The 18,447-nt window shown below is 36.8% G+C and overlaps 1 protein-coding gene across 6 annotated transcripts in view; it reads right to left on the reverse strand.

Annotated features, from left to right (window-relative positions):
• hectd4 (HECT domain E3 ubiquitin protein ligase 4) overlaps positions 1 to 18,447 on the reverse strand; it is a 93,200-nt gene that overhangs the window by 11,194 nt on the left and 63,559 nt on the right. For all 6 annotated transcript variants that reach the window (XR_014531060.1, XM_083526758.1, XM_083526755.1 and 3 more), the window contains exons 53-68: positions 16,393 to 16,530; positions 15,825 to 15,961; positions 14,877 to 15,037; positions 14,466 to 14,647; positions 13,826 to 14,031; positions 12,050 to 12,180; positions 11,709 to 11,914; positions 9,695 to 9,874; positions 8,113 to 9,488; positions 7,825 to 8,032; positions 7,382 to 7,605; positions 7,115 to 7,260; positions 5,690 to 5,793; positions 4,034 to 4,157; positions 917 to 1,107; positions 88 to 234 (exon numbers count right to left, since the gene is read on the reverse strand). Coding sequence is in view for 5 of the 6 variants with exons in the window: in XM_083526758.1 (XP_083382884.1) it covers positions 88 to 234; positions 917 to 1,107; positions 4,034 to 4,157; positions 5,690 to 5,793; positions 7,115 to 7,260; positions 7,382 to 7,605; positions 7,825 to 8,032; positions 8,113 to 9,488; positions 9,695 to 9,874; positions 11,709 to 11,914; positions 12,050 to 12,180; positions 13,826 to 14,031; positions 14,466 to 14,647; positions 14,877 to 15,037; positions 15,825 to 15,961; positions 16,393 to 16,530 (3,861 nt within the window). In the remaining variant the exon portion in view is untranslated. The remainder of the gene's footprint in view (positions 1 to 87; positions 235 to 916; positions 1,108 to 4,033; positions 4,158 to 5,689; positions 5,794 to 7,114; positions 7,261 to 7,381; positions 7,606 to 7,824; positions 8,033 to 8,112; positions 9,489 to 9,694; positions 9,875 to 11,708; positions 11,915 to 12,049; positions 12,181 to 13,825; positions 14,032 to 14,465; positions 14,648 to 14,876; positions 15,038 to 15,824; positions 15,962 to 16,392; positions 16,531 to 18,447) is intronic.

Genomic DNA, 18,447 nt, shown 5'->3' on the forward strand with positions numbered 1-18,447 from the left:
ACAAAACAAAAGAAATGGACAAGTAAGGAAAGATTTTCAATTGAAAAGAAATTTAACTTAATCCCTTGAATATATGTAGGAGCAGACCTTTAGCCTCACACAGCAGGGAAGCAATACTGTTCTGATAGGTACACGTCTGCCTTAGCTCCACAAGGGGCAGAAAGAAACTCTCCAGGGTATTATTAAGGGACTGTAGTAGGGCAAAGCGCAGACGCAAACTCTCAACAGGCACACCTATAAAGTAAAGTTCATATTAATTCAGAACAAAAACTTTATTGAAATGCAGCACAGGTTCATAAATAATCTAAAACAGTTCAAGCTAAATTAGTGTGAAGTATTCAGATGATGTATTAGTTGAAGGGTGGGCAATTTGGCCAAAGATTAGACAAAAACACCTTATACAAAGTATTTATTTTTTGAAGTATAGTGCAGTGAAAAATCCACATACTCGTGAAAAATCCACATACAAAGATGCAAAGGCATACATAAACACACAAACCTTTCTGTTTAATGAGATTATTTTGTGATGAATTAAAATTATGCAACCAAAAACACCACTGTTAATAAAAAGAGGGGGAAAAAAGCTCTTCACACATTTTGGTTTGGGGTTCAGCATGGTCTTAATTTCCAATCATATTTTTATGTTTTTTTATTAGACATTTCTATGCTTTCTTAACAGTTTAGAATTTGAAAATCTCTCACGACTATTATGACTACTATTTATTTGTGTCTCTGTCAGAAGAAGGAGACGGAATATGGAAGTTTGATTCATAATGAATCTTAATTTCTTTTATTTTTTTTACACAAATGACAATTGCTTTTTAGAATTAAGTAAATGAAAACTCTAAAAGCAATTTGTGGAGACATGGTAATTGTTTGCATAAAATTATAACACACTTCCACACTTAAGGCTTACTTAGCAGACATGAAACCCGCGGGTCTGCTGCATCTGCAAGGTCCAGGTACACTTCGTGTGGGTGAAGGCGGGCAGGTGTTATAGCCAGGTGACGACAGAGGCGATTAACATATTGGACTAAAGCAACATCCATCTCCAAGGTCCACTTTCTGCTAGACTTCTGAGCTTGCCGAGTATCAATGCATGAACATCTACAGAAAACAACAGCAGAAATGTTTATGGCCAACGGTTATGAAACATCCACACCAGTGTTAAGTCTCTGGCTAATTTCTTTTTTACATTAAAATTCTTTCTTACATTTAAATTCTATACTTTGTTTACTTGTGCGGTGCAACAATTCTTTTATAACTTCTGTTTTAAATTTTGCATTCTTTTGTTTTGTTTAAATACAATTATTTTATATTATAAAAATGTTCCTGATTTAGTTTCTTAAAGAAAGAAAATCACGCAAGATCCGACATTTTCAATTTTTAAAGTCAAATCTGTGTTGACTGCTAATAATGATCTGTTTTCATTTTACACATTAAGGTAGTATAATATTGCTATAAATATTGTTATTAATTTGCTGCAAATAATTTTTTTTTTGCATCAGACATTCATGATAAATAAACAGATTTTCTTAAAGTACAGTGGTCCCCCGGTTATTGAACGGCTCGGATATCGAACTTTCCGGTTAGCGAACATTTTTCCGAACGAAATTTGGGTCCGGGGAACGAACAAAGTTCCAGTTATCGAATGCCACCCATGCTGCCCAACCCAGCGTGAGGGGAAGAAACTGCTTCCGCTTCAACCATCGCTGAGTAAGCATTTATCGCAACTTCTGTTTGTGAACAATATTAGTGATATTTAGCGGTAAGTACAGTAATCATTTTGTTTTTTTACTCTTGTAAAGGTGTTAATTTATACTTTTACCGAGCCAACACAAAATACCCGCAGAGATTGGGATAATCCGGCAAAAGGCAGTCCATAAATAATATCCACGGTGCTTTATGGAGGAAGCCCGATTGCGATGAGCTCAATGTGGGCGGAGGAACAGGGCATTCCCTGAAGCGCCGAGGTATGACAGCCACTAAAGGGGGCATTGCAGGGGGATTCCTGACAGTATTAATACGACTAAAAACAGGAAAAAATGGTTAATTATTGGGTATTGGTGGAGTTCGGGAACGGATTAATTGGTTTTCCATTATTTCTTATGGGATAATTAGGTCTGGTTTTCGAACATATCGGATTTCGAACGGTTTTAAGGGACAAATTAAGTTCAATAACTGGGGGACCACTGTATTAACATATAAAACCATGACGCATGTCTGAAAACCCCCCTGCATTTTTTCAAGCTTTGCAATGTACAGCCGTGGCCAAAAGTTTTGAGAATAACAAAATATTAATTTCCCAGGTCTGTTGCTTCAGTGTTTTTAGATCTTTTTGGTCAGATGTTTCCATCATATGCTGAAGAATATTCAAAAGATTTTCAAAAGTCCTCAAGTTCAGGACCTCTGCAAGTTTCTGTGGCGTGTTGTCAATCAACTTCTGGGCCACATCCTGACTAATGGAAGCTCATTCTTGCATAATCAATGCTTTTGTGAATTTGTGGGGTTTTGTTTGTTCTCCCACCTCTTGAGGAATGACAAGATGTTCGCAATCGGATTAAGGTCAAGGTGCTTCATCATGCTGGAAAAGGCTTTGTTTATCACCAAACTGTTCTTGGATGGTTGGGAGAAGCGCTCGGAGTTTTTGTACTGTATGTTTTTGGAGTGAGCCCACTCATCTGGCTAAGAAACAACCCCACACATAAATGGTCTCAGGATGCTTTACTGTTGGCATGACACAGGACTGATGGTAACACCCAAATCCTTCAAGCTTTTTTCTGGATGCCCCAAACAATCGGAATAGGGATTCATCAGAGAAAATGACTTTACAATGGTCCTCAGCAGTCCAATCCCTGTACCTTTTGCAGAGCATCAATCTGTTCCTGATGTTTTTCCTGGAGAGGAGTGGCTTCTTTGCTGTCCCTCTTGACACCAGGCCAACCTCAAAATGTCTTTGCCTCTGTGTGTAGATGCACGCATACCTGCAGGTAACCTTAATTAACTTAGGACTAACTATGTTTTCAAGCACCACCCTAATTGTAAATCTTCCAGTCTGTTATTCTAAAGCCCTATTCGGATGGGACTAGTTTTTAGGGGGTCGTTAGTAAAATTTCTGTTTCACAGATGTACTTTGTGATTTTAATCCGGTCCGAATCTGCCATGTCTGTCTTCCCACACTTCTCAAAAATTCCATAGCAAATGACCTACTGTTTTGCAGCAAACTCGGTGGTCCTCTGAGAAATCTAATCCCGTCCAAATGAGAATGTCTGTGATTGCCAAAATTTTTTTTTTCCAAAACGCGTTTTCTTGTGTGTTTTGGTCAACGTGAAGTTCCGTGCTAACCCTAGCGTGCCGGTATTCAAGTTTCTGCTTTGTCATATGACCATACGCAATCCACGCATCCTGGACATGTGGTCTTGTTCAACACCCACATGTAAAACACAGACACTCCTACCTCAGAAATAAACACAGAGATGTTAGTCCTGTCCGAATCTATACATAAAATGACAGACGTCGGATAAAAAAAATTCTAACTCAAACGTTGTTTGGAAAACTAGTCCCATCCGCATAGGGCTTGACTCAATCAGCCTGACAGAGTGATCTCCAGTCTTGTCCTCATCAACACACTCACCTGTGTTAATGAGAGAATCACTGACAGCTTGTTATTTTGTGGCAGGGCTGAAACGCACTTGAAATGGTTTTTTGGTTTAAGATAATTTTCATTGCAAAGTGGGAATTTGCAATTAAATAATTCATCTGATCAATTTTCATACATTCTGGAGTATATGCAAATTGCCATCATAATAACTGAGGCAGCCGACTTTGTGAAAATGAATATTTGTGTCATTCCCAAAACTTTTGGCCACAGCTGCATTGTGCACAGGATAACTCCCTAATATGCCTGGGCACATTTTTACACTGTTCCCTTTGTGCACTTCAAAGCTATGAACACATTCACACATTATGATTCTATTGACACAGGACTGAATATGGATTCCTTTGAAGCAAACGGGGGTGGTGTTATACTAACCTTTCAAAATGTAGGTCATAACCACATGCCAAGATTGCCCTCCAAACATTGCGAATGTCCTGTTTGGCTCGATCAACAGTAAACTTATGGAAACCCTCCAGAGTTAAATACTTCTCTTCTGCCACTGAAACATACATAGATCCAATAATAAGTACAGTTACATAAATACACTATATATGGCTAAAGGTTCGTAAATATCTGAGCTGACCATCACAACCTTTCCCAAATTGTTGACACAAAGGTGGAAGCGCATAATTTTTGAGAAATATGTTGTATTCTGTATAATTAAAATTTTTCATTCAATAGAACCAAAAAGCCCAAACTTGTTTTATCATTTGACCATGTCCCTCTGCAAAAAGGTGAGCTCCATGACGATGTATGTTAAGGTTGGGGTGGAAGAACTAAAGTGTTCCACACAGTATTCTGACCTGCCTGAATGGGCCAATCTTCACTGCCACATTCTAAACTATAATGGAAAAAGCCTTTCCGGAAAGATACATATTATTTTAACAGCAGAGGGACAAACACAATTCCAAAAAAGTTGGGATGCTGTGTAAAATGTAAATAAAAACAGAATGCAATGATTTGCAAATCTCATGAACCCACATTTAATTCACAATAGAACATAGAAAATATTTAAATGTAATTTTTATTTAAATTGTAATTAAATGTATCAATTTACGGCTACAACACATCTCAAAAAAGTTTGAGGCAGGATCATAGCATCCCCTATTTTTTAACAACAGTCCAAATATATCTGGGAATTAAGGTGACCAGTTGCTAGAGTTTTCAGAGAGGAATGTTGTCCCAGTTCAGTCAGATACAGGATTATAGCTGCTCAACAGCTGTGGGTCTTCTTTTTTGTATTGTTCATTTCATGATATACCAAATGTTTCTATTTGCTTCTTCTTTGTATGAACTTTAACCTGCATTTGTGGATGGAACAATTAATTCTGGAGGTGTTTCTGGGCCCATGCAGTGATTCCCATTACAGATTAATGCCTGTTTTTAATGCAGTGCACTCTGAGGGCTCGAAGACCACAGGCATTTAGAAACGATTTTTGCCATTGTACTTCGATTACAGAAATTTCTACAGATTCTTGGAAACTTTTAATGATACTGTGTGCTGTAGATGATATGTTACATTGTTCTGAAAATGTTCCACCTATATTTACTTCTGTCAATGTTTGAGTCTCTTAGATACTCTTTTTTACACCCAATAATATAACTGACCTGTTGCCAATTAACTGCAATATATTCATCCAGCTGTGTCTTTTTAGTAATGCTTACTTACTCTAGAATTGTGCTGCCCCATCACAAATATTTTGAGGCCTATTGCAGCCATCAAATTCCATTTTTTCTTAAAACGGTACACTACACTTCCTCAGTTTAAACATTTTATATGTTTTCGATGTTATATTGTGAATATAATATGGGTTTATGACATTTGCTAAATTATTGTATCTTTTTTATTTAGATTTTACACAGCGTTCCAATTTTTCAGAAATGCATATCTGGGTTTTTTCTATAGAACATGAGTACATGAGATGATATGGTATGGTATGGTAGCTGGACATCAAGGGACATAAGCCTTTAATTATGTAAACTTCTTCAAACAATGATAAACAAAGTATATACAAAGAAGCCAATATAAACCTTCTACTTTCTTTGCAGGCATCTTCTCAGGGTCTTTCTCATCGGGCTTAGCTTTATCTGGAGATTTGGGCTTTAAAACTGGTTTCTTCTCACTTAATGCAGTCCTGGAAAAAATTAACTATGATTTAAAATTTGGACAGAAAGATTACAAGATGACATGCATTCCTATTTTAGTCTATGTGCAGCTTGTATAGCAGTACAGATTTACTGTCCTCTAAATTTAAAATACAGTCATTATTGTCAAAATAACTGGCAACAAAAGTGACTACACCCTAAGTGATAACAGCTGTACATTGTTTAACCTTGCAAAGCCGCATGTCCTATTAATCATGTTCATGTTTTTGTCTGCTTGACAGAACCATACAAATTTGTGTATCTTGTATTAAAACAGTTAAAATTTGGTACTTTGAGTACAATTCAGACCACTGGATGTTCAACATGGCACCTCATGACAAAAAGACTCGGAGAATTTGAGAATTAGAATTGTTGCGCTCCACATATATGCTGAGGCTATAAGATCGATAACACCCTAAATTTAAATTACAGTACAGTGGCCAGGGTCATACAGAGGTTTTCCAAAACTGATTCCACTTTGAACAGACCTCGCAAGGGTCTCTTTGATAGCAAAGAAGTTGAGACCTCGTGCTGTGCATCAGGTGCAGAAGCTGCTTCAAAAAACAGAAGCATGAGCACTGCAGCATTGCTTTAGATGTTGCAGAAGTGAAAGGTCTGCTCGTCAGTAATCAGACCATCTGCCACACACTGCAACAAGTCTGTTTGCAGGTTGTTGTCCCAGAAGGAAGCCTCTTCTGAAGCTGCTCACAAGAAAACCCACAAACAGTTTGCTGAAGAACAACCTGTCCAAGAGCATGAATTACTGGAACCACGTCCTGTGGTCTAATTAGACTAAAATAAACTTGTTTGGCTCAAATGGTGTCAGCATGTGTGGTAATGCCCTGCGGAGGAGTACGAAGAAAATTGTTTTGCCTACAGTCAAGCATGGTGGCATCATGGTCTGGGCTGCAAAAATGGATTTCAACATGTACTGTGACATTCTGAAGCAAAACACAATGCCCTCCCTTCAGAAACCGGGCCGAACAGCAGTTTTCCAACATAATAACGACCCAAAACACACCTCCAAGATAACAACTGCCTTGCTGAGGAAGCTGAAGAATGGATGGGGTGGCCGAGTATGTCTCCAAACCTGAACCCTATTAAGCACCTGTGGGGCATCCTTAAGTGCAAAGAGAAGTGTCATGTGTCTAACATCCAGCAGCTTTGTGATATAATTATAGAGGAGTAGAAGAAGATCCTAACAACATATATATGTTGCTCAATGTATTTTTGTTTATAGTCAATTTAGTTTTTATAACAGCACTTAGGTTTTCAAAAAAGCTTAATATACAATTACAGTTTGTGACATACCGTACACTGTTGAGAACAGACTTCTCTTTGATAGGGGGCTTGATGATGGATCTTTTTGTGCTGACCACTTTGCTCTGTTGCTGCTCCTTGCCTGGCTTACTGTACCTGCACCTGTTGGCTTTGACTATGCCATATTTGCGAAGAATCTTTAGGAAAAGAAATGTTTGTATGGTTAAGACCAGCAGGCAAAGATGACTAAGAATTAAAAAAACAGTAAAATAAATATTTTAAAATATTTTAAGTATGCATAAACACATAAATGCTAACCTGTGTGAGCTGATCCTCAAACACTTTTTTCGGAGGTCGTATGTGGTTGAAGAATACATGCAGAAGGTTACCAGGTGACTGCGAGCTGATCTGTTCTTTACTCAGATATATGTCAGACACTTTTAAGGGCTTGGCTGGAGTAAGGCTTAGTATCTGTTCAGAGTGTACACAGCTCTTAAAGATGTCAGCTAACACGTCTCGTGCCCCAGGGACCAATTTGTCTCCTATGTGAATTTGACATACAGATTAGAAGGTTTTTTAATGTATCAAGCCTTAGACTAAAGAACAGTATAATTGTGGACTATAGATCCTGCATATTAAATCCATTTTTACAAGCCATCTTATTATATATATTACAGCTCTCATTCTATTTCTCTGTAGATCTATTTTATTTAAATATTATTCAAAAATTATACTCTTAAGCAAAATGTAAGAATTCCAACCTCTGATGGTTTTATCAAGAAAGTAGTCTTCAAGTGCAGAACTGCCTTGTGTATCAAACAGGCTTTGATTAACACTCGAGACAGTCAAGATTTCTTCAGTGGTTATCTCCATTAATTCCTCCTCTCCTTCAAGGCTGGACAAGCCAATGAGATCACTGCTGTTAAAAAGACTTGCACGAATCTTCTCTACCTTGGCCCTGGCCCGTACCTGTAAGTAAGAGAAAGTCATCTTCCATTTGACAATGACCAAGATTGTGGCCTTTCAAGTAAAACAGTCTTTCAACTTACCTCTATAACAGCATAGCCTTTAATGGGACATGCCAAGCTGGCATTACTGTCTACTGAGGTGACTGCATACAAGGATCCCCCTTCTAATACCGAAACTGCCTCTCCACTATCAAGTTGCTCCCCAAAGCTACCGACACTACCAAGGCTTCCTGTGCTACAAAGAGAGATATCAAGGCTTTCCTGACTGGACACTATACAGGGCTCTCGAGGTGCTTGTTGCTGGGAAGGGGCTACAGGTTGTGTCACAGTGGAGGCTAATAGTTCCTGGTCCACAGAATGTTCACTAGCAGCTCTGGAGACCCCCTGAGAGGAGCTGCAGATAGAGGTCTGGCTAGTTGAAGCTGATGCAGTCATGCTCAGAGCTGGTGTTGCACTACTGGAACAATCTGGACTTTCCATACTGCCTGAGGGATGCTTATCTGCCCTATCACCTTGGGATCCTGTGCTCTGAGTTTCCACCACAGCTTCTTTAGTCTGCTTTTGGACTGCTGTCTGAAGGGGAATAAAGATTTCATCTTTGAAGAGACCCCCATGTGCATTGCAAGCCCTTCGGATTGCATTACGCACAACAGCTTCTTCCAAATGAGTTGGAATACCAGAGAGCACCAGCAGGCGACTATGAGCGGTTGGACTGACTAGAGCCTGGCAGGCATCTGCTACTGCATCCCCAGTCACACTCAACCCTTGGGGGTCCTTGTATGTTAGGTGCCGTATAATCATGAGTAATGTCAACCCACGGTGAAACCATAACATGTCTTCTGGCTTTCCACCAGTCACATTCAATAAAGCACTATCACTTTCTGAAAGCTTTGTGCCGCTCACAGAACCTCGTTTTCCTGAAGCTGTGGCTGCAGCAGCTATGGCTGCTGTTGCCCGGTCTCGCTTCAGCTTCACTTTCTTTCGTTTTGATAACAAGCTTGGGCTTTGTGGGGTTTGGCCTGGTGATGATGATGAAGAGGATGAAGAATCACTAAGATTGGGTGTGGTTGATGAGGAAAGATTGCTTACAGACAACCCTCCACTGGCCACATTAAGCTGCAAAGTAACCTCTGCCACAGCTAGGCACACCTCCATAAGGGCATGGAAGTATGTGGAGAAACGGTTTTGTTCAGATGATAGTGCTAAGGAACTTCCTGAGGTGCTTCCATTTGCCAACCCCCAACTTTGAGTTTCACGGTCATAAAGCTTTCTGAGCTCTGTCTGGAGAGAGATGAGTACTGCCAAGCATGGATTGAGAAGTAGCGCAATTGAGCTTGACAGGCCTGAGGAACCCTTGTGTTGTTCCAAGTGATGGATCTTGCGGAAAAGCTCAGCAAGTAGGTGAAAGATGAACTCCTTGATACAAGGGGCAAGATCAGTAGTCCACAGAAGCCCACCTAATGAAAAAAAAGGAAATTAGCAAATATAATTATTTTACTTTCTGTAATGTAAAATATATTTTAAGTGTTTTTTTGAGAACATGCTCTACACAAAGATTTTATTTTCCTTGTACCAATGTCTATTAGTCAAAATACTAAACAATAATACTAAATAGAATTATTTCAAAAACACTTTAAAAACAAATGGGGATAAGCATCCTTACCGAATAGCTCCACAACCTGGAGAAGCACAGAAGGAGGAATAGTGTCCAACTCTTCCTCTGGATGCTCATTATTTTCATGTACTGTCCATGTCAGCAGCTGTTCAGCAAAAGCCATGGCCAAGGGAAACTCAACCGGCAGAGAATGCAGTTCTAGGACAACCCCAGGAGGTGGGGACACTCCTAGTAAAACAAACCATAAGTACAGTTGGCACTATAATTTTTTATTACGCATGTATTTTCAATTGTGCAATTAACAGTAGATCAGCAGTTTCTGTAAACTCAAAACAGCCCTTCTGGTAACAATATCCAGGCAATGTTCAAGTTACAGAGATCACATGTTTTTTTTTTATTAGTGCTTTGTGATCTGAATCTACATGATATTTATTAAATAACTGCATGGATGTTTACCTAATAAATGTTCTAAATAAAGAGTGTGTGTGTGTTTGTGTGTGTGTGTGTGTGTGTGTGTGTGTGTGTGTGTTATAACAGTCTGGGAGACTGTTAACATGGTTCCTGCAGCTTCTCTTTCTCACCTTAAAGGGGGTGCTTGTAAGCTGAAGACATAGAGGAATATAATCCTGTTAGAACAAGAAAAAGGGAGTCTGCTCGGGAGAGGGAGGAATGGCCCACCTGATTTGGGACTTGAAATTGTCTCTTGGGAAACGTTCGTTTATTGCCCAGTTTAAGAATCTCAGGTCATAGGTTTGCTGTTAAGGGGGTTAGCATGATGCGCTAATCTCACATGGTATGGCCTGTTTAGATAGTAACATGGAACCTTCAGGGGTTTTACTTATGTTGGATGAAGGCCATGGCATATAGATGCTGCTAAAGCATCGACCTGTGTGAATTCCTGTTTGCTGAGGGTGCTTAACAAGGATTATATCTATATAGTATTTTTGGGAGAATTAGCATTACCTGTGGATTACCTTTTTGTGTTTTTGCAAACCTTCTTGTTGTGGTGTATTTGGGATTTGTTTACAGCCTACAGTAGTGGTCCCCAACCTTTTTTGCGCCATGATTTAACGTCGGACAATATTTTCACGGACCGGTTTAATGTCGGACAATATTTTCACGGACTGGCCTTTAAATAAATATATACAACAAAATAAAATGATACGACTGGCAAAAAAACTGATATTTTCTAAATATAATAATAAACGTGAATCCACTGTGTTGTTTTTTGTTCATGCTGCTCGCTTGGGGGGTTGAATTTAGCGGTAATGTATTATGTATTAGCGGCCGGAGCAGCTCCTTTAAGAAGTTAGCGGATGGAGGTAAGACATGTGACCGAGGCATAAACAGATGTGGTGGAGAGAATCCGGTAATTTTCCATAATAAATAATATTTCAGAATCAGATAATAAATAAAACGGAAACAATTTAAGTGTAACAGACTTTCATAAGTTATTTATTCTTTCTGTGCGGCCCGATACAAATTGACCCTCGTCAATGTGTTTGCTTCTTTAAGAGTAATCTGAAATTTATTTGTATATTTTTATTCATAATTTTTTTATGTATATATTTGTATTTACATTTTAATTTAATATGGCAACTGAATGCATTAAATAGGTTTAGTTTTCAGATATTCGTGTATGCAATTTCAGCAATACAATGTACATTTTTCTAAAAAGGAAACAAATGATCTATTGCTTATTTCTCTTGTATATTTACTATTTCTCTTTAAATAAGAAAAAGTACTTCTTATCGATTACTCAATTAATTGATGGAATAATCGTTAGCTACAGTCCTAGTTACATAAAGGAGTAACAGAGGAAAGCACCTAATGTGTATTCCGTAATGTAACTGTTTATTACGTTATTTCCAACGTGTGTACACTTATATACATGTTTGGTAAAAGTAAATCTTCATACTGTTAAATTAACTAGTTTGTTGCATATAAACAAAAAGAACATGCATGTGTCTCTCAAAAATGATAAAAGACTTGGTCTTCCTAAATGTTTGACAGGCACTATACACACTATATATAGTACATTTTGTGTATAACTACAACTTACCCAGTTTTATGTGGACTTTATCAGTTGGTATAATGATGCTAGGGTACTGGTTGGTTGTGGGAGGAGGTATAAGGCCTGTATTTGAAGGTGAAGCATCCAGGGGATAGCACACAGTCTCCATCAGATTCAGCTGACCATTACGTCTGACCTTGTGGCCCAACCCATACATCATTATACGAGCCCAGGGTGCCTTATACAAAGAGGAACTAAAAGACAATATAAATTCAGAAAATGTTTTTTTTGATGGCCTACTGGATTACTGGAAGAAATTGATTTTTAATTAAAGCCTAGTTTTAATTACTAGTACTGTATAAGCATCTGTGGAGAAAATGGTTACTTACTCCTTGCGGCATCCAAGCTGATTCTCTTTACAAGAAACCACCACAAATGCAGCACCAGGGAAGCTGACATCCATGCTGACCTTTGACTCTGATATTGGAAACTCTTCTGATGTGAACTGCTCCGGAGCATTCTTAATTTTGAAGAATAGAAAAATATGTATTATATATTAAATGTCATATTTATTGCCAAAATCAAATGACTGATGTTCAGCCAATGTAGACCATCCACTTCAAGGTTTTATGTGCTCTGCAATCAGAGATGTTTTTCTGCTTACTTGTAAAAAGTTCTAATTTGAGTTATTTTAGACTTTGTGTTATCTGGTCATTCATTTACAATGTGTTTTGCCCTGCAGACCCTCCAAACAAGGATGTTTTTTGTTTTTCACACCATTCTGTGTAAATTCTAGACCCTTTTGTGTGGAAAATCCCAGGAATATAACTTTCTGACACCACTTTTGTGACTGGCAAAACTAAACTCTACTGTTAATTTATGCAACTAAGCTAACTGAGCTTTTTTTTTTTTTTTTTTTTTTTTTTTTAGCTAATTGTACATTTGAAAACATGTTTTAATTCATACAGTCATACTAATGTCACATTCTAGTTGTAATAAATTAATTAAAATATTCTTGTTAACTGAACTGAACATTTTTGGGTGGTAATTTATGTGAATAACCCAGATGTACCCAAAAGGAATATTTTTAAATCACAAATGAGGTGAACAGATAAACCTCCACCACTTTTGCTTTATTAATAAATATTTGTGTAGTGTGTAAAAAGGCTTGATTAAGCCTTTTCTTGATTGATTATTCTGATTTTCTATTTATGTAGATGCTGATTAATATCAATAAATTGTCAACACTCCAGAGAGTACATGACATAATGAAACAGATTGGTCACTTAGTGCTGGATTTAATTAAATGCAAAAAAAGATGATGTGAGAAAAGAAACAAAAATGCATTATTCTACTATACAGTGGTATTCTTAATTAAATAACTGCTTTCTGTGATTTATCAGATATGTTTGTGATAGAAGAATAAAAATACATATTTTAATTTGATTTACAATATATACTGGTTTACAGAAAACCTGACTTGAAAATGAAAAGCTTGCCAGTAATCCAACATATTAAAAAAAATACTGAATGCAATATTAAAAAAAGTAGTCAAAATGCTTTATACTTTTTTGCTGTTCTGGCTTACAATTCAAGCTATTTTGACCCTTATTTAAATGTGTATAAATGCATTTTTAATTCTGATAGATGCAAGTCATGACAAACATTTCTATTATTCTATTCCAAAATGTTTTACATTTAGAAAGTGTGATCAGATGTCTGATAACGTCTAAATGTTTTGTTTTTAAATTTAAAGGACAACCAATCAACATCAATTCTAAATAAAGGAAATGATTATACAACTCACTGCAGTCACATGGGGAAGTTAAATATCCATAGTTCAGATAATCTATTATATATATATATATATATATATATATATATATATATATATATATATATATATATATATATAAATAATGTACTATTTATATTTATTATTTACTTTAATTTATGACACATTTTAAAATTTACAGTTTTGTTCAATTTCTTTCCACCACCAAATTCATGTATATTGTATCATTATACAGCTGCAGTTTTGCAGCTTTATACAGTACTTACATGTGAAATGCATGTGGAAAGTGGATTGAATTATAAAAAATTACAAAGCATCAAAAAATAATTTTTAGAATGATGGTAGAATGAAACCAGACAACTCTAAATACCTGGAGGAAACAACAGATCTGCTTGGTCAGCTCCAGTAAGCTGTCCTCTCCCTGGTGCAAAGCTCTGCTGATAGCCACAGTCAGCCACTCCCGAATAGTCTGTGCATTACCCTGGTAGAAGAGTTCAGTTGGGGAGCAGCTTTGACCTTTCAGGTTGTGCAGCATAGACTGGGCAAGCAAGATGGAGCTTGAGCTAATCGAGCCATCTGTAGGTGTACAGTATCCATATGCTTTTACCGTTTACAATTTTACTACAATTACAATTTTAAAGTCAGTCATTCTACCAGCATATTTGTTAGAGAAATCTAGAACACCAACAGAAGAACCATGTGCACATGAAAACTTTTACATCATTTTTACACACCACTACTGTAAAATCACTCTTACACTACTAGTTAGTTAGTCCTGCTGTACATAGGTGCAAAGCATTTTTTCCAGGTTAGGGGTCTATATCTATGTATCTGTGTTTATCTGTATGCGTGATCTTTATACCTTTATCTTAATTGCTTTATTTTTATATTTGTTTATTACTTTATTATATTATTTATTTGCAGTTTTAACAACCTTTTATGAAGTGTTATCTAAATCAGATTTGCTGTTTTACTTCCAATCTTCCATCCAAATTACTTAATAGGTTTACCTGGCAGAGGTGGAGCCAGTAACTGATTAGACAAAAGCCCCAGGTGTTCAAGTGTAATGTCACGCACTGCAGGGATGTGGAAGAGGCGTGTAAAGGTGTGAGGACTCTTGGGTGCAAAGATATTGAGCAATGCCATACGACAGTACAAGCGGGCCAAAGCACTCTCACAACGCAGCAGCTCCCTGAAAAACACACGCGCACACACACACACACACACACACACACACACACACACACACACACAGAATTAGACTGAATGGTATATAAAAAACACCTGTTTTGCAGAATTGTGGATAGGCAAATCAAATTATTTACGAAATGTTTAATTATTAAGCTTAGTGATTAAGTGAGAACCTATAAGCACATGTATAAGTGTATGATGGTTTACAGATAAAGATGTTTGTCTTCAACCTGTGAATTTGAAAGTTGCTGCTATCCAAAGACACAAGGCCATTAGCTGCAGTTCTGCGGGAACCTACTGGTGGGCGCTCCAGCATCTCAATGGGGTACCAGTACCTGACCAACACACCTTCACTGCGTAGATACGTCTCCACTTGGACCAAATCATTTACCTAGACAAATATAAACACAGCAGTGTACTCTAGTTTTGAATGTTCTGAAACCAGAATTTATGAATAAACAAAAATGTATGATATAAACAAAAGTTGCCACGTGGACAAGGAACCACACAACTGCAATTAAATAAAAATTTGCCAATTAAATTAAACAAATTCAGATTTACAAACTTAAAATGTACCTTTTGCTTGTATTTTACAAAGAAGTTTAACAGACGATATTGCATTGTGTTTTTATAATACATAAAAGAACTAGGCAATTTAAAAAAAAAAAGCAATAAGCTCATGTCACTAAGGGACAAAATCACTATAATGCATGACTGCTCATGTTTTATTATTTTGTAAAAGAAAAAAAATGTAAACAAATGCACAAACAGGGTTTTAAAGATATAATTCAAAGTTCTAGATTTTAACTGAAGATGTATCATGTACCACTACATTTACAATGAAAAGTAGCAGAAGTAGTTTGCAATTGGTGGCTTATACTCTAAGCTTTGTTTTATTTTTACATAAAATATAGTGCAGGGGTGTAATTATAAGGTCTGGTGAGTACAAAATTTGTATACATAATTTAGCAGTCCTAGCCCACCATCATGCTCAAGCAGCAATGAACAGAATTGGTGTTGGTGTATGGGTTTTAAAGCAAGAGGGTAGATATGTGAAGAGGTAATACGAGTACAAAAGGTGAACTAGGCATTAGACAGTAAAACATCATGTTATGGAATCATATCTGTAAACTAAAAAAAAAAAACCAATACCACAGTTCACTTTAAAATCAACTTACACTATCAACATCAAGCACTACTCCATGAAGGCCAAAGGTTTTGAGCATGCCTCGAATGGCAAACTTTGGTAAAGACGTTCCTCCCATGGTGCTGCCAGTGTTGTTGCAGTCAGGGCAGCGTATAACCACTGTTAGTCCTGAAACAACAAGGATTAAGTCATTTTTAAGATTATAACTATTTTCTATGAAAAACTTTCTATAGAAAATCAATTTGATAGAAAATGTTATAAAAATGCAACCAAGCTAAAACTGCAGTGACACAGGTTACTACCTACAGCTCATTGGGCTCAGTATGTCCATTTGATTTTAACAGGGCAAAGCTTTACAGCAAGTATATTTATTCTTCACTGACACTAGAAAAATACAAAAATTTAACTGTTTAATACACCAGGCAGATCTGTGGATTTAATACTGTTATTACTTATTTAGTTACCCAAATACCTATTATTACCCAAATTATACCTAGAGATCTGCATTCACACTTTGAAAAGTTTAAATACTATTTTCTAATAGTTTTCATGTATTTCATTCAGAACATTCAGTTTATTTGAGGAATGTGTTTGTGTACCTTTGCGGACTTTGTCAATGGTAAATTTACTGGCCTCGTCCTTAATATCCTCAATAGTGGGAAGGTAAAGATCGCGAGGAATGCCACCATTCTCTTCATATAGGAACTCTACTGTCTGTCGTGCAATATCCACCATTCCTTTATTGAGATAAAAAAGCAAAATGACACACACTGTGAGATACAACTTAATGGAATAACTATCATAGAAAAACAACTTATAGTCTATTTGAGTAATTTATAGTATTATTCAGGACCTTTACCTGGTAAATATTTGTCATCTGAATGCTGATGTTAGAAAAGCTTCATTGTTGCAATGGTTATGACATTACTGACAATGTCATAACTTTACTGACATATGGATCAATAATCAGTTTTACTATATAGCTTATACTGATTTCTTTTTTACGACAAAGATTTAAATTGAGGTCTTGAAGTCTGAAGTCACAATGAAAATCTGGTTGACACTGAAATTGAGTTAATTAGCATAGATCATCTGGTTTTGTGGATAAATCAGCAGTCAGTGTCACCCTGAGTGCATTCTGTTATTAAAGCAAAAGGGGGACATACTAACTTCTGAAATTCATGTGAAGATTCTACTTGTGCTCAAGTTGTTATACTGATAATATAGTTTGTCATGAAAAATATGTACTGAGTACTGAAAACTTAATTAAATAACCCTACATTTAGTGGATTTGTAGGCATGTCTGTACTAACTATAGCCTATTTGGTTCTTTTGTCAGCACCCAATGATGCGAAAGAGACCACCATATAGTATTGGGATGCCAGAATATTCTCAGAACAATGATGTTAATTTAGTAGAGGTGTGGTTGTTTGTGTGGTACAGGTTTATTATCAGTACAGTGGTGATGCCAAGGTTTTAAAAACAAGACCTGCCACATAATAGAGCATAATTATGAAGAAGGTAAAAAAGTCTAACTGTACACCTACATCATATACCAAAATAGGAGGCTAAATAATAAATAAATAAAACTGTGAGGTTAACAGGAGTTAATTGCAACAATTTAGCAAATCTAGAAAGTGCACATACATGATAATAGACAAACATGTTCTTCAAAATAAGTCTGTTAATTTTTCTGGAGGAGTAATAGAGTCACATTCTTTTATTGATTTCTTTTACGTTTTCTTAGGGAGTTTACTGAGTCAATGTCCAAAGTTGAAAGTGCTATATAAATAAAAATAAATACAATATCCTTTTTTTTTTTTTATTTTGTATACAGTCATGGGCAAAAATATCAGCACCCTTGCAATTCTCTCAGAAAATGCAACACTTCTCTCAGAAAATTGTTCCAATTGCAAATGTTTTGGTATTTACATCCTTATTGTTTTTGTTTGCACTGCAACACCACAAAAAAAAAAAAAAGTACAAAAGCTATTACAACAAACTTGATAAGATTTCACAAAGAACTCAAAAATGGACTGGACAAAACTATTTTCTGTGTGAGTTCTGTGTGGAATTGTATCAGATTTGACTTTTGTTATCTGTTTTTTGTGTTGTTCCAATGCAACCAAAAAAAACCAAATTAACATGTGAGTAACAAAACATTTGCAACTGCAGCAATTTTTTGACAGAAGGGTTGCATTTTCTGACAGAATTGCAAGGGTGCCGATATTTTTGGCCACGACTGTATTCTATCTTCTTCTTCTTCTTCTTCTTTCGGCTGCTCCCATTAGGGGTCGCCACAGCGGATCATCCGTCTCCATACCACCCTGTCCTCTATATCTGCCTCTTTTACACCAACTACCTGCATGTCTTCCCTCACCACATCCATGAACCTCCTCCTTGGCCTTCCTCTTTTCCTCCTACCTGGTGGCTCCATCTTCAGCATTTTTCTACCAATATAATTCATGTCCCTTCTCTGCACATGTCCAAACCATCTCAATCTCGCCTCCCTCACCTTGTCACCAAAACATCCTACATGTGCTGTCCCTCTAATAAACTCATTTCTAATCTTGTCCATCCTCGTCACTCCCAACGAAAACCTCAACATCTTCAGCTCTGCTACCTCCAGCTCCACCTCCTGTTTTTTACTCAAT

This window comes from Silurus aristotelis, assembly GCF_946808225.1.
Source record: "Silurus aristotelis genome assembly, chromosome: 23".
Taxonomy (NCBI): Eukaryota; Metazoa; Chordata; class Actinopteri; order Siluriformes; family Siluridae; genus Silurus; species Silurus aristotelis.